The 27,768-nt window shown below is 43.8% G+C and overlaps 1 protein-coding gene across 1 annotated transcript in view; it reads left to right on the forward strand.

The window, feature by feature from the left end:
- The first annotated feature begins 5,870 nt into the window (after positions 1 to 5,870).
- LOC126414067 (wiskott-Aldrich syndrome protein family member 2-like) overlaps positions 5,871 to 27,768 on the forward strand; it is a 37,034-nt gene continuing 15,136 nt past the window's right edge. Inside the window, exons 1-2 of the mRNA XM_050083315.1 lie at positions 5,871 to 6,075; positions 23,838 to 23,999. Coding sequence (XP_049939272.1) covers positions 6,042 to 6,075; positions 23,838 to 23,999 — 196 coding nt within the window. The 5' untranslated portion in view covers positions 5,871 to 6,041. The remainder of the gene's footprint in view (positions 6,076 to 23,837; positions 24,000 to 27,768) is intronic.

Consider the following 27,768-nt stretch of genomic DNA (forward strand, 5'->3'; position numbering starts at 1 on the left):
AAACCGTACATTTAATACGACAATAAACTCAGTAGCACTGTGTCTACTTTCATGAAGCGATTTAAAGAAACAGATTAAGATGTTGTGTTCTCTGTTGAGCATATGCGACTTTAAGGCAATCAATTTCATCTCGGTAATTGGGGAACTACAGAAAACGATCCTAGAGAGGAAAAGGAGCGAAAAATGTCATATGGACTTAAGGCCGGAAATACAGGGTGGCGCACGAAATATGTCGCCATTTGTTTCGTACGTAACTTGAGTCGTACTAGATATCCCGTTCAGCATCTCAACAGAAGTATGAGTAGAGCTTGAAGAAGCGAATGATTAATGAAATGACGCGTTATTCACAATACCACCGATAGGAAACATTGTCGACAATGTGTAGTGATCGGCAGCTGTTTTACTTCTTCCTGAGACAGAAAATCCTTTTGCAACTAGAGAACCATTCGCAGGCTTTAAAATCAGTTTGACGGGAAGGATCAATATTGGAAGCGAAGAGACCTCGGCCGAAGCCTCTTCGTTCGCCGGAGATTATTTAAGTGGTGCAGGAAGCCCTGGCAAATCGTACAGAGGGGCAGCAATGCAAAAGAGCATATCCAGAACGACCTTTTAACGGCTTCTTAAAAGTGATACAGCCGTAAAAGATGACCTACGCTCAGAAGCTCACCGCAGACCACAAGAAGCAGAAACTACTGTTTGCCCGCTGGGAGGAAAATAGGTAACCAACTCTCAACAACGTTTGCTTTTTAGACGAGGTGCATTTTCATTTGGATGGTGTGGCTAAGAAACAAAATGTAGGCTTTCAGGCTACTGAAAATCCGCACATACTTCATGCTTCATACTCCGGGGATTATTGTGTGGGTTTCAGTTTCCAGTCACGGACGTACTGGACCTGTGGTTCATGCAAGCTAGAGCAAGGTCTCGAACTGCATACACTGCGTTGGATTTCTGACATGAACGTTTCGACATGTTATTTCACTCAGATTTCCAGGTAGTTTCAGTGACGGACGGTTTTGACCTTATAAAAAGAAAACAACTTTCCGAAACGTCCGCATAATTTGATTGAGCTCAGACGCTCTATTCTTCAAGCTTGCACTGAAATCACGGAAGAAGGGCTATCGCTAGCATCAGTGTTCGTTTGAAGGATGTTAGTAATTAAAATGGTGGACCTATCGAGAATACGCTGAGTTAGAACAATTCTCTACCTAGTGATTTCCGTTGTAGTGTACGTCCCTTTGAGTTTGTCTTGACAGTAAAGTGTTTATTCAGAAACTAAATGGTGACACATTTCGTGCGCCGCCCTCTACGTTCCGAGGGAGGCATATTCTCCTGTAGCGTTGGTTGAGCCTCAGTGTAGATGCCGGGTTTATTGGAGAACGCCTCATGAGGCAGGTCATCCTTCCGCAACGCTTCACAGGCTGCACTTCCTGTGGAAGTCCTGGCCTCGCCTGATAGAACATGTGCCTTGGTGGTTTGATGGATAATGTAGCTGCTACATGATTGTCAAATGGTTCAAATGGCTCTGAGCACTATGGGACTTAACATCTATGGTCATCAGTCCCCTAGAACTTAGAACTACTTAAACCTAACTAACCTAAGGACATCACACACATCCATGCCCGAGGCAGGATTCGAACCTGCGACCGTAGCAGTCGCGCGGTTCCGGACTGAGCGCCTGAACCGCTAGACCACCGCGGCCGGCACATGATTGTCCTCCAGCTCACTTCCTCTTTTTCGTGCGGAGGTTCAAATGGCTCTGAGCACTATGCGACTTAACTTCTGAGGTCATCAGTCCCCTAGAACTTAGAACTACTTAAACCTAACTAACCTAAGGACATCACACACATCCATGCCCGAGGCAGGATTCGAACCTGCGACCGTAGCGGTTACGCGGTTCCAAACTGACGCGCTTAGAACCGCACGGCCACACCGGCCGGCCCGTGCAGAGGCATCTCGATATTACCCCGACCACAATTGAGGGTTGAGGCTGAACCGCTCCTGATGGTTCGCTGTAACTATATGACTAAAACACTACTACAGAGTGTTCCCACTTGCATGGTGTCTTCTCATATGTGCTTCCAATCACTGAAACCTACACTGTCAAAAGATCTTCCAGTGGGTGCGATCTCAAATGGAACGCATTTCCGGCCGTACTTCTTACGACGTATTTTGCTCCTTATTCTCTCAGGGATTGTTTCCTGCAGTTTAGAAAAATCTCCTTTTATATTACTAATGATGGCAATTGAGCCATGCAGGCTGTTGTCGATTTTGATTCCCTACAGGAGTCATATCTTTCACCGAGGGCCACGCCAGGGGTACTAGAAAGTGTGTGTGGGAAGTGGGACTGGGGATAAACAGACACTTTTGGACCGTTCAGGGACAGTCCTGGACTGATGGTTTGCTCAGGCACCAAGAAGTGAACAACAATACAGAGAGCAAGTGCGACAAGCCAGGGCCAGTACTCGAAGCGTGGGTGTGCAAGAGGATTTTAGGTGGCTGGCTTACCGAGATGGTATACCGAATCACCTGCATGGTTATTGGAATGTACGGGGCGGTCCTTGGGATTTCATGTACAGTACGTACAAAAAGTCAGGGAACACTTTCAATTGTTTAATGCACAAGAACTAAACATTGTACAGATGTCATACATACGAGGTGCGACAATAAAGTAATGAGACTGATTTTCTTTGCAAGATGTGGTAACCCTGCACGCTTGTGCAGGCACAATATCTTCGACCTTGGTCTATAAGCTGCTTCTAGTCCAAGCAGCACATCGATGCAACAGCTCAGTCGTGAGTTGTGCTGTAATAAGTTATCACACGTTTGTGTCTCTCGTCACGGAAATGGAACCGCATAATACTGCGCAACGATATACCATTTCTTTTTGCGTTAAATTGGGTGAAAACGCGACGACAACTTACGGTAAGCTTCAGAAGGCTTTTGGAAAGGAGGTTATGTCAAGAGCTCAAGTTTTTCATTGGCATAAAATGTTTAGCGAAGGCAGAACGAATGTTGAAGATGAAGACCGCAGTGGACGACCATCAACCTCACGGACGGATGTCAACTTGGCCAGGGTGCGTGAATTCGTGCGATCTGATCGAAGATTATCTGTGAAAATGATTGCAGAAGAACTGAACATCAATCGAGAAACGGTTCGTCTAGTAATAACTGAAGATCTAGGTATGAGAAAGATTTGTGCAAAAATGGTCCCCAAAAATCTCACACCACAACAGCGAGAAACACGGAAAAACGTGGCAGCTGATCTGTTAGAACAAACGGAAATAAATACATAATTGTTGAGCCGTGTTATCACTAGTGATGAAAGTTGTTTTTTTTTTCAGTACGAACCAGAGACAAAACGCCAAAGTTCGCAATGGTGCTCAAAGGTATCTCCCAGACCAAAGAAAGCTCTCATGTCAAAGTCAAAAGTGAAATGCATGCTTGTGTGCTTCTTTGATCCCAAGGGAATTTTCATAAAGAGTGGGTGCCTCCTGCACAAATAGTTAATCAATATTACTACAAAGAAATTTTAGAAAGACTTTGCCAAAGAGTTCCTCGTGCCCGTGCCAACATTGCTGATAATCGGATTCTGCATCACGATAATGCGCCATCCCATACTGCACTGTCAGTACAGCAATTTTTAACCTCAAAACAAATTTCAGTACTACCAAAACTACCTTATTCACCAGATATCGCTCCATGCGACTTTTTTCTATTTCCAAGAGTCAAAACGGCAGTCAGGGGACACCATTTTCAAGCAGCACAAGATGTTCAAAAAGCTGTGACGAGGATCTTGGAGGATATTACAGAAAATTAGTTCCAGAAATGTTACCATCAATGGCAGAAGCGCTGGAAAAAGTGTGTGCAGTCAGAAGGGAACTACTATGAAGGAGCCAATACTAAACTTGACTAAGACGGTAAGCAACATTTTTTTTCACATTAGTCTTATTCCTTTATTGTCGCACCTCATATTGCATTTTGAAGAGAAACATTCGAGTCCACAGGATGCAGGACTCACCGATTTCTTTGGACTCTTTATGAATGTCTCTCGTACGTGCTCCACGTTCCCTTCACTCACACTGGAACGTCCGCTTCTCTTTTCCGGCCACAAGCAACTCGTCGTAACGAACTTTTTGTGCCAGTGGTAAATGACCTTCCTTGTTGATCGCTTCTTACCGTATTTGGTTCTAAACATCCGTTGAACAGCTGTAGTAAACTTCTTTTTGTCGAACTCCAACACGCAGAAAGCTCGCTCCGCACCTGATACCGCCATGTTTGTGACTAGCGCTGACTATCGGTAAATTACCAAACTACGCTGTGGCGGTATAAATGAAAAAAAACTTTCAGGGTTTCTCTTCAAAATGACACAAGTATGATATCTGTACAATGTTTGGTTCTTGTGCAATAAATAATTTATAGTGTTCCTGGACTTTATGTACAGCCTGTACTTTGATATCAACTGACAATACTGTGAATGTGCGTTTGTTAATCCCCTTGGCTGTTTGTCAAGAATGGTGAGCAATTTTTTTTTTTTTTTTTTTTTTTTGTACAGTTGCGCTGCAGTTTTTATGTGGGTTGTCGGCCTGTGACTCAGCTTTAACTGACTCTAAAACCTGCAATAACAGCTTGTTCGATTGGATTGTAGCAAGCACTATAAATCTTAATGGTAACCGATTCGATTTATTTTTGCATTCTGGTGGAAGTTGTCTGGGTGAACGCAATGCTAGGGATGTCCATGGTAGTTTGCATGTGTTTGGTATATTATAACTAACGTTTAAACGTGAACTGAGACCAAGCTGTTGAGTGAACTTTTTTTTAGTGTTTGTGTTTTATTTCATTGTGATTAATAAGAGCAGTTAAAATATATTCTCTTATACCATTTTGAAGATCAGAGCTGTTTCAAACTTTGGTAAACGTTAATCTTAAGAATTTATACTGGATTCTCCATATTGCTCAAATTTATTAGCCTAGAAAAGTATATGTATTCCTTAAGTTGTAAAGCTGTGTGCAGTCTGAATCAGATTTTGAGTCGTTATGGCGCATTTTGCTAATTGTTTAATGATCGTTCCATTAAGTAGTTTAATTCACAAACGCTACTTTACATCTGAGGGGCTGTTGTAACCCCTTGTCATTTAATTGTGATTAACCAAATCAGTATAAATTATATTGCACAGATGGCCGTTGCCATCCTGAATTTCTTATAACCTTCAAGGAGTTAGGTTTTTAATTTGTAATACATTAATTATGATCAATGCCGTTTAAACTTGAGGCCTTCTGGAAGCATCCTGGAGTTTTATTAAAGAGGCTGATTTTTTTTTTAATTCAAGGTTTAAATTATTTCTGTCTCTTTATATATAGCAAAGCTCAGTATCCAATTTTTTTCATGTTTACCGAAATATTAAGACTGTGCCATGGCTTAAGATTTTAAAGCGGTTTAGCCTTCTGGTATAAAAAAAGGGGGAAATTTGTTGAGGCTTTGTTTCTATCTGAAACGTAATCTTAATTTTTAGTCTCTTGTAACCCGTCTACCCGTGCCTGTGGGTCCTGTTGCGTGACCCTGTTACTGCGGCTGGGGTAACACCTGTTTGAATATTCTTGTTGCGAATTTCATTATGTATTATTTTGGAAAAGGTTTTCAATCAAGATCCAGATAATTTCATTATAAGTAATGTGTAAAGCAACTTTTTAAAATAAATGTTTATTGAACTTTGTTATTTAATTGTGAGTGGTGTCTGAAATATTGTTTCCGTTTACTTGTAGCCTGACCCCCCACCCAACAGCTAACTACGTTGGCGTCAAGATGGCGTACCATTCCAGCAACGATGAGGAAGTACGACTTTATTTGGAGTGTGAGATCGTATCCTGCGGCAGAACTAACGTCACCTACAACGTACCTGGTTGTACAACTGCACGCCCCGCAGAAAAGCGGTCTCGCAGCGTAGGTGGGACACGATAACACTATCGCCGTTTCCAGAAGCGGCGAGGGTTCCCACGAAGAAGGCATATTAGAAGCGCAGTGCTGTTGAAGCGGTCACACCACCATGGCCAACGTCTTCTGCTTGCTGAGCCTACTGGGTAAGATTTCAGTTGCACGTTACATAAATTATCGTCATACACCTAGTAGTTACATGTAAATCTTAAAGGATTCATGTTAGATAAGTAGAATAAAATGCATTATGTGTGTAACCCGTACAGGGACGCGATGGCTCGAGACTTATCAAGCCACGCATTAACCCGAGAGCTACTCATATAACAGAATACAACTATACGTAGGGGCAACATTTTCGGGAAATGAACGGATGGCTAAAGTGCGTTTTTTTTCCATTCGGCGCAGGCCAAAGTCGCAGACATGTCGAGGTAGCCGCAAACCGTGGGCATCGAGAGAAATCCACAAGATAAGCAACTTAATGCGTTCTCATTTGTTTTTCGTTTAATTACATATTGTCATTTCATATTCCTTCTAATTACAATGAATGAAAGTAGAATGAACAGTAAAGCAACTATAACTGAGAAGTTCCGTGATTTCCATGGTGATCCCATGTAATACATATGATAATACTATAAGAATCTTTTAAAAATTAAATAAAGTTAATTTTCCTATAATTTTTAAGAAAAACTTTCTTTTTTAGACTTTCGTAAAGTATTTAAACAAGCAGAAAAACTCAAAATTTAAAACGTACTTACAACAGTGTCACATCAGAGCACCAACACGCCTCCAGTATTCTAGTCAAAAATCAAATCCCTGAACAGGAACTTTCGTCAAAATAAATAAAACGGGACACCGAGGGGAATAGCGTGGTGGCGCACTACGAGAAAAAACCACATATAAGCACAATGAATGAAAAGAAAAGTCTGATTTGGCAACAGCCGATAAGCGCGTCTTTGTGGAAACTGTGAAATGAAATACAGTAAATTGAATTTGCAACGTACTGACACAGTTATTGTCACGTTTAAATTTTTTTTTTTTTTGGCAGGCTGACTATATCAAGTGAACGACGTCTAACAATGTCAGACATTTAAGATAGTAAGATATCAGTTTTAATGATTCTTCTAGTATTTAAATCCTATACATTACACTGTATCGTTTGCTTCTTGTGTAGTTCATCTGAGAATGCTGTTTTAATTCAGCAAAACCGATTGTGAGACTAAAGAAATCACCAATGACATCTGTTATGCCATCATTTTTCTTCTATTCACTTTGAAGTTCAATGGCTGTGGCTGCCCGTATTAAAGAGTTCTGTGTCTTTCTAAGTAATTGTGACCCTTAAACATATACACATTATTAAGCGATACTGTACAAATAAATATCTCCATTATTGGCATTATTAGATATAACAATAAGGAAACTGTTATACATACAATTCACAATGAACTGAACGATTTGTACTACAGTTAGGAGGGTAGGTTTTCAAAAAGCAAAAAATAATCTCAGTAATCCAGACATTCTAGGTTAGATTCATGGCAGGCGATGGTAGTTTTTGTAGCAAGTAAGGAGGATCTAAACTCTGCCAACACGACCATGACGTGGGAAATATCGTGGCGCAAAGTTACTCGGATTCCACATGACGCTCGAAACGCTTCCTCTCTTCCCCCCCCCCCCCCCCCCCCCCCTCCATCCCACCCTTCTACCCGTGCCAGCTAGTTTCATTTTTCAAGTCATACGGACAGCGACATTCAAACCATCATTTGCGTTCTTAGTAAACTTATCCCGGCCACATCGGAATCTGTGTTTTGCCTTCAATAAATGTTCACCGAAAATACGATTATCGGGTTATGTGATTGTGTTGCCGATGGAAAGATTCCCCTTCTTGGACCCCTTAACACGAAACAGATTCTGGTACCGGGACAACTGTAGGAGGTAAGTACACGAACAAAAGCAACTGTCTCATGAAAAATTCCGTGTCATAGGAGCCATTTGACATTGTCAAATCGGAGCGCTCTTATAAATGAACAAAAATATGAAGACATTTGTACAAGAAATCCCTACGAGAGATCTCCAAGTGTCACAATGCTCGTAGTTAAGCACTATTTTATCTTTCTGTAAGCAAGTGTCATGTTTGCGATGCGACTGTACCTAAAGGTTACTTCTAGTGTAATTGTACTTCAAACCAGCGACCGATACGGCCAAACCAGCGAAATCTTTACTTGTGGTTTCCCGTACTTTAGCTGCTGGGGCTATGCACGTCTCTGTTTAAAAAGAACAGCTCGGTGTAGTCATAGGGTCGAGCTGGGTACGTTTGCTTTCATGCCCCGCAGCTAATTCGCTGCAGATAATGACCTGTAGCTGTGAACCTGCAGTCAAATAGTCTATGCATTGGTTAGAATTGTGAGTTAATAAAATACATAGTAATATAAAATAAAAGATAAAAGAATAACTTAACAACAAGGGTTCAAATGGCTATGAGCACTATGGGACTTAACATCTGATGTCATCAATCCCCTAGAACTTAGAACTTCTTGAATCTAACTAACCTAAGGATATCACACACATCCATGCCCGAGGCAGGATTCGAACCTGATGAGACCGAAGAGGTCGCGCGGTTCCAGACTGTAGCGACTAGAACCGCTCGGCCACTCCGGCCGGCTTCGGAAACAAATTCACCCTACCTTACACTAATTCTAGGCTACCGAACAGCTCGCCCACATACGCGTAAAATTACAGCGAAAAACTGGAAACACTTAATAAAGTACCACATTTAGTAGATTTTTCTTATCCAAGAGTGAATCCAAAGCAGCCACCCAGTTGCAACAAAAGGTGGTTTTATTCAACCTTTGACCACGGTTTCGACGGATGTAAACTCTTCTTCTTCAGAAATACATGTAACAGCAACGTAATAGCAATAGCTCCAAACCCGGAGACATGCACAATGTGATCAAAAGTCGGCCTGGCTGAAAGTGACTTACAAGTTCGTGGCACCCCCCCCGTCGGTAACGCTGGTATTCAATATGGTGCTACCACACCCTAAGCCTTGATGACAGCTTTCACTCTGGCAGGCAATCGTTCAATCAAGTGCTGAAGGTTTCTTGGGGAATGGTAGCCCATTCTTCACGAAGTGCTGCACTGAGGAGAGGTATCGATGTCGGTCGGTGAGTCCTGGCATTAAGTAGGCGTTCCAAAACATCCCAAAGGTTTTCTACACGATTCAGGTCAGGACTCTGTGCAGGCAAGTCCATTATAGGGACGTCATTGTCGTGTAACAACTCCGCTAGACGCTTCAGCTGCTGCTACGATGGCAGATTCGAATCCTGCCTCGGGCATGGATGTGCGTGATGTCCTTAGGTTAGTTAGGTTTAAGTACTTCTAAGTCTAGGGGACTGCTGATCTCAGATGTTAAGTCCCACAGTGCTTAGAGCCATTTGAACCAACTCCGCTATAGTGGAAAGCGAGAAGGTGCTTAAAACGTCAATGTAGGGTTGTGCTGTCACAGTGCCACGCAAAACAACAAGAGGTGCACGCCCCCTCGATGAAAAACACGGCCACACCATAACACCAGCACCTCCGAATTTTACTGTTGGCGCTACACATGCTGGCAGATGACGTTCACCGGGCAATCGTCATACCCACACTCTGCCACCGGATTGTCACATTGTGCACCGTGATTCGTCACTCCACACAACGCTTTTCCACTGTTCAATAGTCCAATGCTTACACTCCTTACACCAAGGGAGGCGTCATTTGGCATTTACCGCCGTGATGTGTAACTTATGAGCAGCCGCTCGACCATGAAATTCAAGTTTTCTCACCTCCCGTCTAACTGTCATAGTACTTGCAGTGGATCCTGATGCAGTTTGGAATTCCTGTGTGATGGTCTGTATAGATATCTGCCTATTCAACATTACGACCACCTTCAACTATCGGCGGTCTCTGTCAGTCTATAGACAAGGTCGGCCTGTGCGCTTTTGTGTTGTACATGTCTCTTCACGTTTCCAGTTGACTATCACATTGGTAACAGTGGAGCTAGGGATCTGTAGTACAGTGGAAATCTGGCGTACAGACATATGACACAAGTGACACCCAATCACCTGACCACTTCCGAAGTCCGTGAGTTCCGCGGAGCGCCCCATTCTGCTCTATCACTATTTCTAATGATTTCTGAGGTCGCTGATATGGAGTACCTGGTAGTAGGTGGCAGCACAATGCACCTAATATGAAAAACTTATATTTTTGGGGCTGTCCGGATACTTTTTATCACATAGTGTATGTGTCAAAACTACGCTTCATACAGAGACTAGATCCACACAAGGGGGATGTCACATATACCATAAAACATAATCAAAGGAATAAAACTAGTACCTAGTAAAATTTCGCATTAGAAAAACAACAAATAATGAAGCGATCTGATATATGTGAAATGGAAATATCCTGTCAGCGCACAAGATTTAAAACCCTATTAAATAAGCTGGCCCCTATGATCGGGGCTTGTCAAGTAAGAATAGTTAAAATCGAGAATTTAAACCCGTCAAATAAAATGTCAGATCATGTAACGAGCTGCACGCCGACAGACAGACAACGGAGAGCATGAAGACCAGGAAACCAGGCAGGTGGCGCATGCTCCGAGATTGAAGTACGCTTGCAGCATAAATGGGCAATAAGACGAAATGCATCGGGAGAGGGGGAGGGGGGGGGCTGAGGAGGGAATTGAGAGAACATTGAGAAATGAAGAATGCCAAAGGACACTACTGTAAAGCTAACTGAAATTAAAATCCTTATTATATCACAAATACATTATCATACGAGCAGGAATAAAGTTAAGGCGTAAACACTCTGTGATAAACGTACGTGACTATAAAAGAGATTAGTGCATGTGTCATCGTGCAGCGAAAAATATATAGTAACGAGAGTGGGTAAAATCAATGTCTTCACAAAACATAAAACGGGGAGAAACGATCACGTATGCACAAATAATGTACACTGATGACCCAAAACATTATGACCATCTGCTTAATAGTTTGTTTGTGCTCCTTCACAACGATACACGTCACTGATTCTGCGTATCACGGATGCAACAGTTTGTTGGTAGATTTGTGCAAGCTCAAAATGGCTCTGAGCATTATGCGACTTAACGTCTGAGGTCATCAGTCGCCTAGAACTTAGAACTAATTAAACCTAACTAACCTAAGGACATCACACACATCCATGCCCGAGGCAGGATTCGAACCTGCGACCGTAGCGGTTGCTCGGTTCCAGACTGTAGTGCCCAGAACCGCACGGCCACTCCGGCCAGCGTTTGTGCAGGTTTGTGGCATTAAATGTCTGTTGTTGTTGTTGTTGTTGTGGTCTTCAGTCCTGAGACTGCTTTGATGCAGCTCTCCATGCTACTCTATCCCTTGCAAGCTTTTTCATCTCCCAGTACCTACTGCAACCTACATCCTTCTGAATCTGCTTAGTGTATTCATCTCTTGGACTCCCTCTACGATTTTTACCCTCCACGCTGCCCTCCAATACTAAATTGGTGATCCCTTGATGCCTCAGAACATGTCCTACCAACCGATCCCTTCTTCTGGTCAAGTTGTGCCACAAACTTCTCTTCTCCCCAATCCTATTCAATACTTCCTCATTAGTTATGTGATCTACCCATCTAATCTTCAGCATTCTTCTGTAGCACCACATTTCGAAAGTTTCTATTCTCTTCTTGTCCAAACTATTTATCGTCTATGTTTCACTTCCATACATGGCTACACTCCATACGAATACTTTCAGAAATGACTTCCTGACACTTAAATCAATACTGGATGTTAACAGATTTCTCTTCTTCAGAAACGCTTTCCTTGCCATTGCCAGCCTAGATTTTATATCCTCTCTACTTCGACCATCATCAGTTATTTTGCTCCCCAAGTAGCAAAACTCCTTTACTACTTTAAGTGCCTCATTTCCTAATCTAATTCCATCAGCATCACCCGACTTAATTAGATTACATTCCATTATCCTTGTTTTGCTTTTGTTGATGTTCATCTTATATCCTCCTTTCAAGACACTGTCCATTCACGCACAGGTTATATAATTTGCATAGATAACAGCCCGGTGACATCGCTGTCGGAGAAGACATCAAGCATGAAGGGATGTAGGCGGATCGCAGCTGTCAGCGTTTCTTCGATTACTACCACACGTCCCATGCAGATGCAGGAGAAAATCTCCCACAGCATAATACTGCCCCCACTGATCTGCGGCAGTCAAGCGCTGCGCGTTTCGACTTTCGAGCCGCCGTTTACCTCGATGGCGGCCTCTGTGGGGACGACCACTGAGCTAGTGTAGCCAAAGTGTGATTCACCCGAAGAGCTGACACGTTTCCACTGATCGACGGCCGAATCCCGATGGTCCCGTGCCCGCTGCAATCGTAACTGACGATGTCGTTGGGTCAACATGCGGGCTCGAAGAGGTGGTCTGCTGCGGAGCTTCACGTTCAACAACGTAAGATGAACGGTGTGCTCCTAAACGTGCGTGCACCGGCATTGCGCTTTTCAGCACAGAGGCCACAGATCACCATCTACCCCACTTTACAGAGCAGAAAAGCCTTCGAACCCACGTTCTACGAAAGTGGTGGACGTCCTACCATTTAGCGCCTAATGTTAGTTTCACTGTCCTTCTACCAGTTTGCGTAGATGCTCATGATAGTAGCGAGTGGACATTCGATCAGCTTCTCCATTTTCGAGATATTCTTTCATAGGCTCTGCGTAAAAATAACCAGCCCTTTGTCAGAATCGCTTATCTCAGCGGGTTGCTCCATTTGCAGACTATCTCTTTGCGGGATGATCCCTCGTCCGTGTCTGCTCCACTTACCTCATCACGTGTCTGCAACGCCACCAGGTGGCGTCCAACGTCGTGTTGGGCAGTGGTCGTAATGTTTTGGCTGTTCGGTGTATATTAGAACTCTGAGGAACGGACGACTGGCAAAGGCTACCAACAACCGTACGAACATTTTAAGCACGGTATAGGTTTGAAGCCGATAAAATATTGCCTGCAAACAAGGTGCAGCTCGTCACTCAGTACATTTCCGTCCCTGAGCTGTAGATGGTTAAAGATCCCTACTTCTTCCCGGAGATACAACTTGCGCTCTTTGACTTCTCTGTACAAAATAACCGTTTTCCAAATTTTTCTGGGTATGGTTAGCAATCAGTAAGTGTTCAGAAAACGTAGATTTTTGTACATTCATGCCTTTCTTTCCTAACAGATGCTCATTATATCTTGTCCACACAGATTTGCCTGTTTGGCCGATATAATATCATGGGAAGTCAATAGAGACCAATTTAGAGACACCAGAATTTGAAAACCAATCGCCAGTATTTTCTCCTGTATCTAGTTTTTCTTTAAACTGTTGTCTGTAGAAAAGGAAACATTACAGTTGTATTTTTTCAATAGAAGATGGTAAATCATGTAACAAGACACAGTCATTTTGTCCAGAGAAGTCAAAGAGCGCAAGTTGGATGTTCGGGAAGAACTGGATCTATGTACATCTACAGCTGAGGGACCGAAATTTACTGAATAACCAGCTGCATCTTGCTTGCAGACAATTTTCTGAAGGATTCAAACCTATGCTGTACATAAAATCTTCGTACAGTTGCCGGTAGCCTTTGCCATTGTTCATTCCACAGAATTCTAATGTACGTTATTTGTCATACGTGTTCGTTTCCCCCTTTTACATTTTGTGAAGACTTTTATTTTACCAACTCTCGTTACTGTATGTTTTTCACTATGCGATGACCCCTACACTAACCTCTTCCATCGTCAAGTACGTTTCTCACAGCGTTTTCACGCATCAAATTCATTACTGTTCGTACGATAATGTACTTGTGATCTTATAAGGGTTTTAATGTGGAGTCTGTGTCTGACCATGATGTAATCCAATTGGAATCTTTCAGTATTCCCGGGTCTTCTCCAAGTGTACGTCTTCATCTTGTGATTCCTGAAAAGAGTATTCACTATTACTAACTGAAATTGATTGCAGAACACAATTAGCCTTTCTCTTCTCTCACTCCTACTATCAAGCCCATATTTCCCAGTAAACCTTTCTTCTGTCCCTTCCCTTACACCCGCGTTCCGATCCTCTACGACTATTAAATTTTCATCTTCCTTTTACATCACGAATTACAATATCTTAGTATACTGTCTCCATCTCCTCATCTTATGTTTCCAACGTCGGTATTTGTATCTGAATTACAGCTGTCGGCTTTGGTTTGCTGTAGAATCCGATGAGAACAACCGTATGACTGAACTGTTGGCAGTAACTCACTTTCTGCGCTACTTCCCTATTTATAACGAATCCTGCTCCCATTACAGTGTTTTCTGCTACTGTTAATATTACACCGTATTCTTATAATCAGAAACCGTTATCATCTTGCCAGTTCACTTTACTGTCCCCCACTATACCTTGTTTCAGCCTTAGCATTTCCCTTTTCAGATTTTCTAGCTTCCCTACCACTCTCAAACTTCTGACATTCCACGTTCCGAAATAGAATGTTACCGTTTCGTTCTTTATTCAGTGTTTCAGAGCAGCTCTAGCGATAAGGACATTCCTGGCTAATTCAAGTCTACTAGCGTCAAACATAGGCCTTACGAGGGGGAAGAAATTTCTGAGAATGTGCGTTTAGAGTACAGAATCGTATGGTAGTGAGACATGAACTGTGGGAAAAACGGAGCAGAAGAGAATCGAAGCATTTGAAATGTGGTGCTACAAAATAATCTTGAACATTAAGTCTGCTGATAAGGTAAGGATCGAGATGGTTCTACGCAGAATCGACGAGGAAACAAATATACATGGAAAACACTGACAAGAAAATGGACAGGATGATAGGACATCTTTTAATACATCAGGGAATAACTTCCATGGTGCTAAAGGCTGCTGTAGATGGTAAAAACTGTAGAGGAGTACAGAGCCTGGAATGACTAGAATACATGCAGCAAATAATTGAGGACTTAAGTTGCAAGTGTTGCTCTAAGATGGAAGGTTGGCACTGTAGAGGAATTCTTGTCGGGCCGCACCAAAGTGAGAAGACTGCTCTATCGATAGACACTGTGTGTTCTTAATGCAATGGTTTCCATTGCCTTCCGCAGCCTAATTCCGTTGATCATTGCTTGTTCTTCCACCTTTTAGGATCAGTTTCCCATCACAAGGGCAAGAATTGCCGCAAACCTCTGTCCGCTCCTCCTCCCTCTTTGTCAAGGCCGTTGGCAGAGCGATGAAGAGTTTGTATGGTGGAAGTCTTCGGCCGCCAGTGCTGATGATTTGTATTCAGATTCAATCAGTAGCTGGACTCAAACTCAGGACTCATTTTGTTCTGAATACTAGTCAATGACCCTACCCCTAGACTACAGGTTCTGCTAATTTTTAAAAAAATATCATACCAATGCAACTGTTTATGTGCGGAACAGCTAAGCCTTGACACTTCATTTACACAGCTAGCAGCAGCTGTTCGTCAAATATTTCAGTTTTTCTTAAAATTAAAAGTTAATTTTTCTTACTTACTCTCATTACTTTCAAGCAATTAAATCTTTTTTTGCAAAACTATGTCTCATGCTGATAAATGCGATGCTCCATTTGTCGATGTACAACTCTTTGTTTGGCTATGAAAATTCGGGCAAAAATTTTTCTATGAAACGCTAATTACGTCTTATTACCCTGACTACTTTCAGCCTACTAAAACTGTCTTTGCAAATCTAGATCTCACGCTGGTCAATTTGATACCCCTTTGCCCATTGTGCACTCTTCGTTTAGCTACAAAAATTCGGACAGAACTCTGCTGTATAATTTCTAGGGAATGTTGTTTTCGCTCCTCTCAAACGTTTGACAAAATATGGGGAGCGCATATACAAGAGCTTTATAATGACTTCGTTGCCAATTACCGGGCAGTAAATAAAAAACCGCATCTCGTGGTCTTGCTGTAGCGTTATCGCTTCCCGCGCACGGGGTCCCGGGTACGATTCCCGGCGGGGTCAGAGATTTTCCCTGCCTCGAGATGACTGAGTGGTGTCGTCGTGTCGTATTCATCATCATCATTCATCCTCATTACGGTCGGAGGAAGGCAATGGCAAACGACCTCCGCTAGGACCTTGCCTATTACGGCGCTGCGGCTTTCCCGCATCGTCCACTACGCGCCTCGGAGTATGGGACCTAATCATCATCATCATCAAATAAAAAGCGAAGAAGGAAGATTGGAATTTATGGTTCTGCCAACGACTGGGTAATTGTACGTGGAGAACAGGCTCGGGAGTGGGGAATTATGTGGAAATATCAGATTTGTGCTCTTCACCTTTGCCTTCTTTGCACTGATCGATTTAACAAAAACATGGGATGCGTAAATCTCGATGATCGCCCTTACTAACGAAACTGTAATAACTGCTGCGCTATTTACCTCGATGAGATAAGGAAATTTTAAATTAACGATCCAATAGATGCGCGTGTAGAACATTATAATCTTTAGGATTACACTTCCAGAACAACTTTATACTTAAGAACATTTTTTTATGGAGAGATTTCTCTTGACGTGCCTTTTCCACGCACCGTAAGGTGGCGTGCGTAGCGTATCTGAAGAACTACGGTTCTATATTAACGGGGGGTGAATAAAAATATCGTAACACGAAGAAGACAACACATTAGCATGCCTAAAACAGGGTAGCAAAAGAAAACCGTTGACATGCAAAACTACTTCCCGTCATCTCGACATGGATAAATACGGACCCTGTTTGATGTTTAAGGTAGTCTTATACCATTCTTCCTGCAAAATAGTGACAAGTTCAGGCAACGATTATGGAAGTCGATAGCGATCACCCACCGTTCTCTCCAAATTAGACCACAAAGGCTCAATAGTATCGACATCTGGAGACTCTGATGGCCAGAAGAGATTGGACAATTCATCCTTGTGTTCATGAAATCGGTTCTCTACGATGCGAGCTGTGTGAACAAGGAAGAACAAGCAACGTGCCACTGGACGACCTGACCAACCGAAGTGGTTACATAATCCTTGGCAGTAGTGGGATCTTGCAGGGGGCCCATGGAATACCGTGATACGCCTGGCCAAATCGCCACTGAATCCCCACTATGTTTCACTCTTCGCAGCAAGAAGTAAACTCCGGCAGAGGTTGGAAACACCATAAAACAAGACTCATCCGACCAAATGGCTTTCTACTAATGCTCCATAGTCCACATTTTATGACTTCAATATCACGTTTTACTGTTACCGCCATTTGCATCACTGATGAGTATACGCTACGGTCGCAGGTTCGAATCCTGCCTCGGACATGGATGTGTGTGATGTCCTTAGGTTAGTTAGGTTTAAGAAGTTCTAAGTTCTAGGGGACTGATGACCTCAGAAGTTAAGTCGTATAGTGCTCAGACCCATTTGAACCATTTTGAACTGATGAGTATAGTCGCGCTCTACCGAAAGCACAGTTTTGGTAAAGTACATAAACGACGTGGTAAATGGTAGGATTTCCGGTAGTATTGGTAGCATTGGTTGGAAAACAAACATAAATGAATTGGTGTTAGAGAAACTGGAAGCCGTCGATTTCTCTTTGTTTTTTACTTGTTTGCTTGTTTTGCACACGATTAGAAACCCATACTGTTCAGTGTTAGACCACTGTGTATTTTATATCCTTAAAAAATATAAACTGCATTTTGTAAGTAATAAAAATTTGTTGCTCGCGTTACTTCTGGTCTTTTATGTAACCAAAGCAATTAATTTTGATGTAAGTATAGTTAATATGCACAAAGAAAAAATTCGATATAATTTTTTGTTGTTATTTTGTACTCAGTACAACGTTCTTCATCATTATCAAAGGCAATAGTTTCCTGTTATTATTGGAAAGTCCGGAAGTTGTTTAAGAACAACAGAACACGTTTTATATAATCTCAATCAAGTACTGAATTGTTGTTTGATGTGTTTTTGTTTTGTGTCTCTTTTTATTTTACCTTTTTTTAGTAAATTGCATGTTCTGTCACTATATGATAAATCTGTATTTTTTATTACTAGAACGCCCCTCTCTTTCAAGTTACAAATCAACAGCTTCCAAATAAAACCACAATTAGACAATTTTAATTTTGTTATAAATACTGTTTATTTTTAAGTAACAGATAGGAGGATAACTATGTGGAGCAGAAATGTTCCGTAGGTTACAAGGCCAGCCCTTTATATATGCTATTTCAGTTTCCTGACGGTTGACAGCTTCCAATTTCTGGGGAAACCTAGACTGATAGCATACGCAAACAAAGCAATCGAAAAGGGGCAACGCCTATTAGGTATGCAACACAGATAACACACAGATACGGTAGTTATGTTCTTAACTGACCAGAGGTACAAGAAAAACTACCTAGTCTACACTTACTTATGTCCGTCTACAGTAGCCTACGGTACTTTTGCAACTCTACTGACGCGTGGTTTTGGAATTCTAGCTCACTCCAGCCGCTTGCGGATCTCCTTTCGTGTTGTTCAGGTGCTGACACTGCTCGAGAGTGCGACATGGAGTTCTCCAGCAATTTTTGCAGCTGTTGCCCTCTTATTTTTCGTCACGGTCCTCTTCAGTGACCGTCCGTCACGATCACTCAACACACACTTTCGTCCACGTTGTGAGTCAGCGGATGATCCGCTATCCCTGGACGCAGTATAAGGCGTCGATAGGTGCGTCTTGAAGCGCCAGTCGGCTACCTTGTATACTAAGCACCCGCCAGCAGAAACAGATTCGTCGGGCTATGGAGTTTTGACCATCTCCGGAGGTGCCTGAAGAGGAGCATAGAACAGTGGCCTTTCTTCCTTATGCTAGAGGCATATCGTTTAAGATTGGAAGAATTTTAAGGAATTTTAACATTAAGAGTGTGTTCCGTCCACCCTCTAAGATTAGGACACTACTCGGCTCTGTGAAAGATGATTTGGGGCTTAGAAAACTCGGTGTGTACAAAATTCCGTGTCAGTGTGGGAAAGCTTACGTTGGCCATTCGATTCGCACAGTGCATGACAGGTGTGTGGAACATCGCCGTCATACTAGGCTACAACAGCCGGAAAAATAGGCAGTAGCAGAACACTGCTTAAATGAGGGACACAGTATAAAATTTGATGAAACTGTGGTAGTTGCTAACATTTCCGGTTTTTGGAACAGTGTCTATACAGAGGCGACTGAAATTAGGTTGGCGGATAATTTAATCAACAGAGACAATGGGTTTCCTCTTAGCAAGACGTGGAATCCTGAATTGTCTCGCATCAAAACTGAACGTTCTTCGGTGCGGACCTGAGTGCGATATATCGTTGCCAGCAGTGTTCCACTAAGGGCGGGGCCACCTCCCTGTCTTGGAGGGCAGCAACTGTGATGTGCGGCGCATGCGCCGTGTACTGACCAGTGCCCTATATAGGACGTTGATTTGCAACCTGGCGTCAGTTTTCAGCGGGACTCACCAACAGAAACAGCATTTTCCTGAAGGTGTCGACTAGCTGGATCGCCGAAATATTGAGTCAAGTTGATTTTAGAATCCGGCAGCAAACCCGAAGAGACTTTCAACAATAAGCCACTGCTTTTGTAGATTAACTGGATTTTCTTAAAATTCTCCCAGTGAAACTCAGCCGCCTTCTGCTCTTCCTGCAATTAATTTAATGTGTTCGTTCCGCTTTAGATTGCTCCAGGAGGTAACTCCAAGAAATTTTCCAGTTGTTACTGCTGGCAGTGATTTTTCACCAATAGCGTAATCAAACGTTAATGGATCTCTTAGAGTATTTGCGCGCGAGATTTTACATTTATTGATCTGCAAAATCGTAGTTATGCCTTGGCCCAACCTGTAAAGGTCGCTTTTTTCACAGTATGATATTCGGCGTATCTACTTTCTCATTAAACCAATCGCACAAATTCAAATCGCATTAATTTCTACGTGTACATAGCTGCAGGCATTGCAATGCAGCTGTCGTCGCCAACGTTGCCCTCCTTGTTGCCTGACAATGCCGGCTATCAGCACGCAGTACTGCTTGCTTAGTAGGCCTTCAGTTGTCTTTGCCATTGTGACAACCCATTTTTATCAGGCGCTGTCCTCCACGTCTACTCAGAACGCCAGAAATTCGCCTGTTTTACTGCGCACCTCCACTTCCCCTTTAGCGTGTTTCCAAGGCACCTGTTTGCGAACCTGTCCGTGCTGTCCCTTATCGACGTAATTATTCTTCCGCTTTCGTAAGTGTTCTGTACGTCTACAAATTTCGAGCTTATCACGTGAGACGACGTTGGCTGTTCGCTGCAGTACAAATATTTCAAAAAGTATTTCTATCTTTCAGCTGAGACTTTAAAATAAATTCACTTTTTTATTTATGCACTGCTACTTATTGCAGCCGGCCGAAGTGGCCGTGCGGTTAAAGGCGCTGCAGTCTGGAACCGCAAGACCGCTACGGTCGCAGGTTCGAATCCTGCCTCGGGCATGGATGTTTGTGATGTCCTTAAGTTAGTTAGGTTTAACTAGTTCTAAGTTCTAGGGGACTAATGACCTCAGCAGTTGAGTCCCATAGTGCTCAGAGTCATTTGAACCATTTGAACTTATTGCATTGCACTTCTTCATAATCTTAATGCAAACAATAAATTTAATGTGTACGAACACAATATAAGAATAAACATTCTTGTCGTCATTCAATTACTGCTCCTTACACAGTAGTGTACGATGTGTGGTGAGGGGTACGCAGTATTCAAACACCACAAATAACACTCCCCAACCCCCATCCCCTCGATTCTTGTCTTTTCAGCTGTTGTACATGAAGATCGAGTGGCTGTAGGAAAGTGTCTATGGAAGCCCGAACTGTTTGATGCTTTTTATTTTTTGTTGTCGTCATTACATGAAATGCATGTAGAAGGAAGAAAATTGTTTCTTCACTCGTCTGGGATCGTATAATAGTACATAAGCCACAAAGTTTTACATGAGGAAACGTTAGCTACTCCCACAGTAGTCTGTAGTCATTCATCTGACACATTGGCATACGTTAACCATAACCTTACTAGCCGGCCCTAGTGGCCGAGCGGTTGTAGGCGCTCCAGTCTGGAGCCGCGCGACCACAACGGTCGCAGGTTCGAATCCTGTCTCGGACATGGTTCTAGGGGACTGATGACCTTAGAAGTTAAGTCCCATAGTGCTCAGAGCCATTTGAGCCATGACCTTACTTCTTTGTATGTAACTAAACAAAACTCTGACGAATGATGCAACTTTTCTGTGATTTTTTTTGTCTCTCGCATTAAAGAAACACAATAAGGCTCTCAGACTTACAAAAAAATATTCAAGTATTAGTCGAAGATATATTGCTACCGAAATGCATGTATGTACCATTAACATAAAATGTTCAAATGTGTGCGAAATCTTATGGGACTTAACTGCTAAGGTCCTCAGTCCCTAAGCTTACACACTATTTAACCTAAATTATCCTAAGGGCAAACAAACACACACCCATGCCCGAGGGAGGACTCAAACCTCCGCCGGGATCAGCCGTACAGTCCGTGCCTGCAGCACCTCAGACCGTTCGGCTAATCCCGCGCGGCTGATGTTGTACGATACGACACGCAAACGGGCAGATTCTCAAATACGTTATCTGGTGGCACTTTTCTCTGAATCCGTATCTCATTACTTCACTGTAATAGCACTTGTAGCAACACTTGAACTTCCATAATAATGTCTTTCCAATGTAGAGCTACCCACAACACAACATAGCAATACCGTGTCCTGCGCTCAACTCTGCGAAAGCAGCCACTCGCTAAGATACTCCGCAACCAAGCCAGTGCCCTTCGAGATCGATAGGGCGAAGTCCGCTCACTGCATTTAAATCCTTTACACTCCTAACTTCGCAGTACTGACGAGAATACAATCTACGCCACAAAATCACAAATACTGTTTATCTTCCATGGAAAACTGGGCAAGTCTGCGTTGCTATTCTATTACAAGCAATACACTTGGTACGTCGTTCTGTTCTTAGTCATTGTCGACGATGGACTATGGTGGAATGTGGTCTTTATGAGCGTATATTACGTTACGTTACATTTTAATGTATCTGACATCCAAAAATTTTCATTTACATAAGCTTTAATTAACCTTAGAACTCTAAAGGGGGGGGGGGGGGGGGAAGTTACATTCCTACTAAACCATCGTAAAGTTTACTACTCGATATTTTATTCAAACGAAGTCATAATTTATAAGTTATACAGTGGTTAATTACCATCATTAGATTTCCAGTGGTAATTTACATACAAAATTAAGTACAAACTATCCTGTTTTATGCCCCACTACAATCGTAAACTTTACGCTTCAGAGTGAAATATATATTCGTTTCCAAAGAGTGTATGCACTATTTTAGGGCAATTGTATCGGTTGTTGGCTGTTGTAAACGATGGTGTGGATACTAGTGAAGGTGAAGTTGCAGAGATGTGGTAAAATAGCTACTTGTGGGACGATTTCTTTGTTTCCCTGCAAGTGATGAGGTTTGTCATTCACCTACCTGTCGGCTGCTGTCCTGACTGTTGCTGTCATCGAACTAACTCTCTTATAGCAGCGATTCAGTTGATGGGTAATTAACATATTCGGTAGGACAATAGATTGAGGCCACGAACAAAGGAAAATGTGACTGTTCTGGTACAATCTACTTTATTGTTCCTCCAATAAACTTAAATCGGTGCGATAGCCTGATAGTATAATTGTACATTTATGAAACCAGATCCTATTGCTTCCTGGTGCAGGACAAGAATATAAAATGCAAACATTCAGTAAAGTCAAAAGTACTAAATTAAAACGGTCCAGACCTTGAGCTGAGATGGAGTGTGAGGAGAGAAAGCATGGAGAAAATTGTTCATTAATATGAACGGTAAAATAAGCTCGCACGGGGCAATTCAACCACTTGAAACTACTAGCCCGGAATCATCTTAAATAGCGCCCAGTCTACTGTGTACTGAATGATTAGCAGCACAACTACGAACGCTGCTGAATGTGAACTCTGAGATGAATTTAACTGTCTGCAAGCTCAAGACCGGAGCTGCCCGTGGCGGCAAACTGTGCACAAAGCATGCTCACTGACGCAAAGATGGTGGCTGGTCCCGAACTCAGAACCGCCGCAATTGACCATCTCCGTTCAAGGCGGTCAGCTAGTCGCAACTGGGCGATCATGGCGTCCCTCGTCACTTCTGTGGACGAGGAGCCCTCGACGCAGCTCGCTTCCCCCGACAAGTAGAGCATCGTATAGCCAACCTAACCAACGCTGTGGTTACGTTAGCTCCCTTACGCAGTTGCAGAGCCCTCGGCGCTGGTGTTGGGAACGCTGAAATGGCGGCAAATTCCGCGGAAACGATGGACCCCTTTCGTGCTTCCGAGGCAAGTAGCTGTGGCCTGAATTTGAAACTGTCGGCTGCCTATCCCCTGCGAATATTCGCCATCTTGCGACACTGTAGAATTAATCAAATTAGAACCCAGAAAATTCGTCCACCCCCACGAGCCCATAGTCCGCTGGTTAGGCAAGGCGACGGTGATTCCATATCATCGGGTGAAAATTAGTCTGATAGCGAATAACTGAAGAATAATTATGACAACTTTTGAAATAACAATTTAATCAACTCGAGACGCATATCAAACGAAAGGTAATTTTCTGAATCCCCGAATCTGATGTTAAAAGTATTGATTTAATTTACTTAGTGTACTGACCTCGGCCATGCATTAGTAGAGACTGGTGGCAACCCTTTTGTCCACTCTGGACTCTACACATTCTGTAGATTAGGGACGAGTAACCATTGTGTGTGTGTGTGTGTGTGTGTGTGTGTGTGTGTGTGTGTGTGTGTGGAGGGGGGTGGGGGGGGGGTGGGGGAGAGCAGCAGAAATACTGTTGTTTGACGCGATACTTCGTAATGTTTGTTGCAGCGTCGCTGAGCGTTTGGCAGTCTGCTGCGGATGACCAGTGCGACTCGGTGGAGTGCCTGCCCGTCGCTGGACCGCTGTGTGCGCTGAACGAGGAGACCGGCAACATGGCGCTGTTCGCCGACGAGTGCGTTCTGCGATGTATCAACTGCAGGATGACTACAGGTGAGAGCAACTACCTCTCGCTGTCCAGCAGCATGTGAATGAATTACCCGGTGGCCTGCAGAGTCAGATTTTTAACGCAACCCACTAGTTTCCCTACGGTTTGATACTTATTTGCATGTGTTTCTTAATTTCCAATGCGGCTAAAACTGAGGAACGTTATCCTGTTTTTGATACAAACTAATTTTTTTTCTTTTTTTTCTTTTGTTATTATCTCATTCCCCATCAGGGGTGGGCTGGCAGGAACATAAGCGCTGCTCTTCAGCTGAGAGACAAAAATAGACAGGAAGACATTTAAAACAATGTACAGAAGAAAACATGGCGGAATATAGAAAACAAAAAAGGCAGAACAGAAGAAAAGAAAGCATTCAAAGTGGTGACTGTTAATTAGAGATTAAAATCTAAAAAAAGTCATTCACACCAAAAAAACACACACTTGATTAAAAGGCACCGGGCAAAGTACAGCCATAGCAGAAAAGTCATGAAACGAAATAAAACAGCCACGTGACGGTCGGCGTAGCACAGAACAGTCATGGACGATAAACAGGTCGAGGACAAAATTAAAACCACAGGTCTTGATGCACAGGACAACAGCACCAAACACAACACTGACGTAGCACACTGATGACGATGAGCAAAACACGGGATCTGCACAGGGCACGGAGATGAGGGAGAAGGGAAGAAGGGAGGGAGGGGTGGTAGAGCGGGGAGACAGGTAGGGGCACGTCAAAGAGGGCTGAGGAGGGAAGGATGTGGGAGGGACATAGTTGAGGAGGGGGTGCAGGGACACAGAGGGGAAAAGGAGGAAACAAGGACAGGTTACAGTTGGAAGGAAGGTAGCCGTCGTGGCGAAGTTCAACATCCTGGATGGGGAGGTGCTGTAAATTGCCCTGATGAAGGAGATGGAGTGTGTGGAGGTGGAGAGAGGGTGGGATACAGCGATAGAGGCATCGCAATGGGTGGGGGTGGAGAGGAAGAAGGAAAACAGGGGGTGGGGGAATCAAGCCTATGGGCAGTGTAAAGGATGCAGACATATTGGAGGAAAAGGAGGAAGTCGGGGAAAGGGATGAGGTCATATAGGAGCCATGTGGGGGAAGAAAGGTGGTTGCAGAAGGCAAGGCGGAGCACATGGTGTTTGAGGATTTGGAGGGTCTTGTAAAAGCAGGTGGGTGTGGAGATACAGGCAATGCTGACATAACAGAGGATAGGACAGATGAGAGATTTATACGTGTGGAGGATGGTGGAAGGATGTAATCCCCATGACTGGCCAGACAAGAGTTTCAGGAGGCGGAGGTGGGAATGGGCTATCTACTGGATGATCAGGAGGTGAGGGGTCCAGGTGAGGTGATGGTCGAGGGTGAGGCCAAGGTACCTCAGGGTGGGGGTGAGCTGGATGGGAGAACCGTAAAGAGTGAGGTAGAAGTCATGGAGACAGAAGGATGAGTGGTGCAGTCTATGATGATTGCCTGGTCTTTGGAGGGGTTGAGACGAAGGAACCACTTGTTACACTAAGTGGTGAACTGGTGAAGGTGGGTTTGGAGGGTGCATTGGGACCATTGAAGGGTAGGATAGAGAGCCAGGAAGGTGGTGTCATCAGCATATTGGAGAAGGCTGACAGATAGGGGTGGCTTGGGCATATCAGCGGTGTACAGGAGATAGAGGAGAGGGGAGAAGACGGAGCCCTGGGGGATCCCAGCATTGGGATAAGAGATACAGGAGTTGGTGTTGTGGAGGGTGACATACTAAGGACGGCCTGAGAGGAAGGAAGCGACCAGACAGACAAAACTGATAGGCAGGGCGTAGGTTTGCAGTTTAAAGGAGACCGGGATGCCATACATGGTCATTGGCATTTTGGAGGTCGAGGGAAACAAAAATGGCAGAGCGATGGGAGTTACGCTGGAAGGAGAGAAGGTGACTGAGGTTAAGGAGTTCGTCTTCGGCAGAGAAGGAGGGTTGGAAGCCACACTGGGTAAGGGGGAGGAGATGGTGCTGGTTAAGGTGCTGATGAATATGATGGTAGAGGATGGATTCGAAGACCTTACTGAAGATGGAGGTGAGGCAGATGGAATGATAGGAAGAGGCGACGGAAGGATATTTGTTGGTTTTGAAGAAGAAGAGGAAGTCTTCCACAGGTCGGAGTAGATGCCGTTAGTGAAAATTATGGCACATACTGATGCTTAAAGGCTGTACCCTACCGCCTACGATTGAGATAAATTCTTTCTAGGTGTTCTTGCCACGCTGCTGTAATATTACATGAATTTTTGGCGTGTTATAAGTAACCATGGCGGGTGTTATTGCACAGGGTGTATCAAAAAGGATCATCCTTTAAAAACATCTTAACTATTATGTTATTTGAGATATGTCTGAACAACGTACTGTTGAAAAGGGCAAACTCTCGAGTCTTACATAGTTGCCGCAGGGTGGCAGCATTGTGTGCCCACTACACTTCTGACAAAAAGGGTGTTGGGAGAAGTGAAAGTGTTTTGTGTTCTACGTTTTCTTTGCCGAGAACACTTTTATAGAAAGCACATATCTCGATACGCTTGAGAACTTTCTTTTCCCTCAGTTGGGGACTGACTCGAATGGCTTTGTTTACTAACAGGATGGGGCACCGCCTCACTGGCATCTGTAAGTGCGGGAATTTTTAAATCAAAGGATTACTGCACGATGGATCGCTCCATCCTTCACACCTACAAATCCTTGATCCACCCCATCCTCTGTTATGCCAGCCTAGCTTGGATTTCCGCCCCTCCCCGGTTCTATAAAGCCCTCCAAATCCTCGAACGCCATGCACTCCACCTCGCCTTCCGCATCTGCCTTCCGTCCCCCATGTGTATCCTCTACGACCTCATCCCCTTCCCCCACCTTCTCCTTTTCCTTGAACACATCCGCACACTATATATTGTCTGCCACCTTAATCCCACTCACCCCCTGGTGTCTCCCTTCCTCTCCACCCCCACCCAGTTGCTGCGCCTTTACCGTTGTGTCCCGTCCTCTCTCCATCTCCACACCCTTCATCTCATTTCCCAACGCAAATTCCACCATCTACCCCTCCCGGATGATGAGCTTTGCCCTGACATCTACCCTTCCTACCAACTCTAACCCCATCTTCCTGCCTCCTCCTCAGGGCTCCCTCTCCTCCCCCTCCCTCCTCCTGAGCGGCTTCCCCCTCCTATTCCCCCTCCATCTCTTGTGCCTCCTTTCAGTGTCTCTGCACTCCATCCTGCCCTGTCTTCCCTCTTCATCTCCCGCCCCACGTGTCTCCCGCCTCTTCGTGTACCCACTGATTCCCCTCCTCTCTTCATCCCGCCTCTTCCCCTGCTGCCCCTTTTTCCATCCTCTCTGCCCTTTCCCTCGGCAGGTCACGCCTGGCAGGTTTATCCTTCGTCGTGTGTGCTCCAAGTGGGTTTTAAGTGTGTTGTTCCGGAGTGTTTTTACTACTGTGGCCGACTTTTAACGTGTGCATGTCCATTCAGTTTTGGAGAATCGCCAACTGTGTTTTTTAACTTTCTGGTGACTTTTTTTTAAACTGTCCTCCATGAACGTCTCCGTGTTGGTCTATATTTTTTACCTCCATTTTCTCCCGTTATTCTGTTTTAAGTTCCCCTTTATCGCCTTATGTATGTAACATTTTATTCTTATTTTAAGTTGTCATGCCACTCGGCTGAAGAGCGGCGGATTGTGCAGCTGACAGCCCTCCCCTGCCCATATGGGGCAGGGGAATGAAATCACAATAAAGAAAAAAAATGGATCGGTCGTCGCACTGGACCAA

This window comes from Schistocerca serialis, chromosome 1, assembly GCF_023864345.2.
Source record: "Schistocerca serialis cubense isolate TAMUIC-IGC-003099 chromosome 1, iqSchSeri2.2, whole genome shotgun sequence".
NCBI lineage: Eukaryota > Metazoa > Arthropoda > Insecta > Orthoptera > Acrididae > Schistocerca > Schistocerca serialis.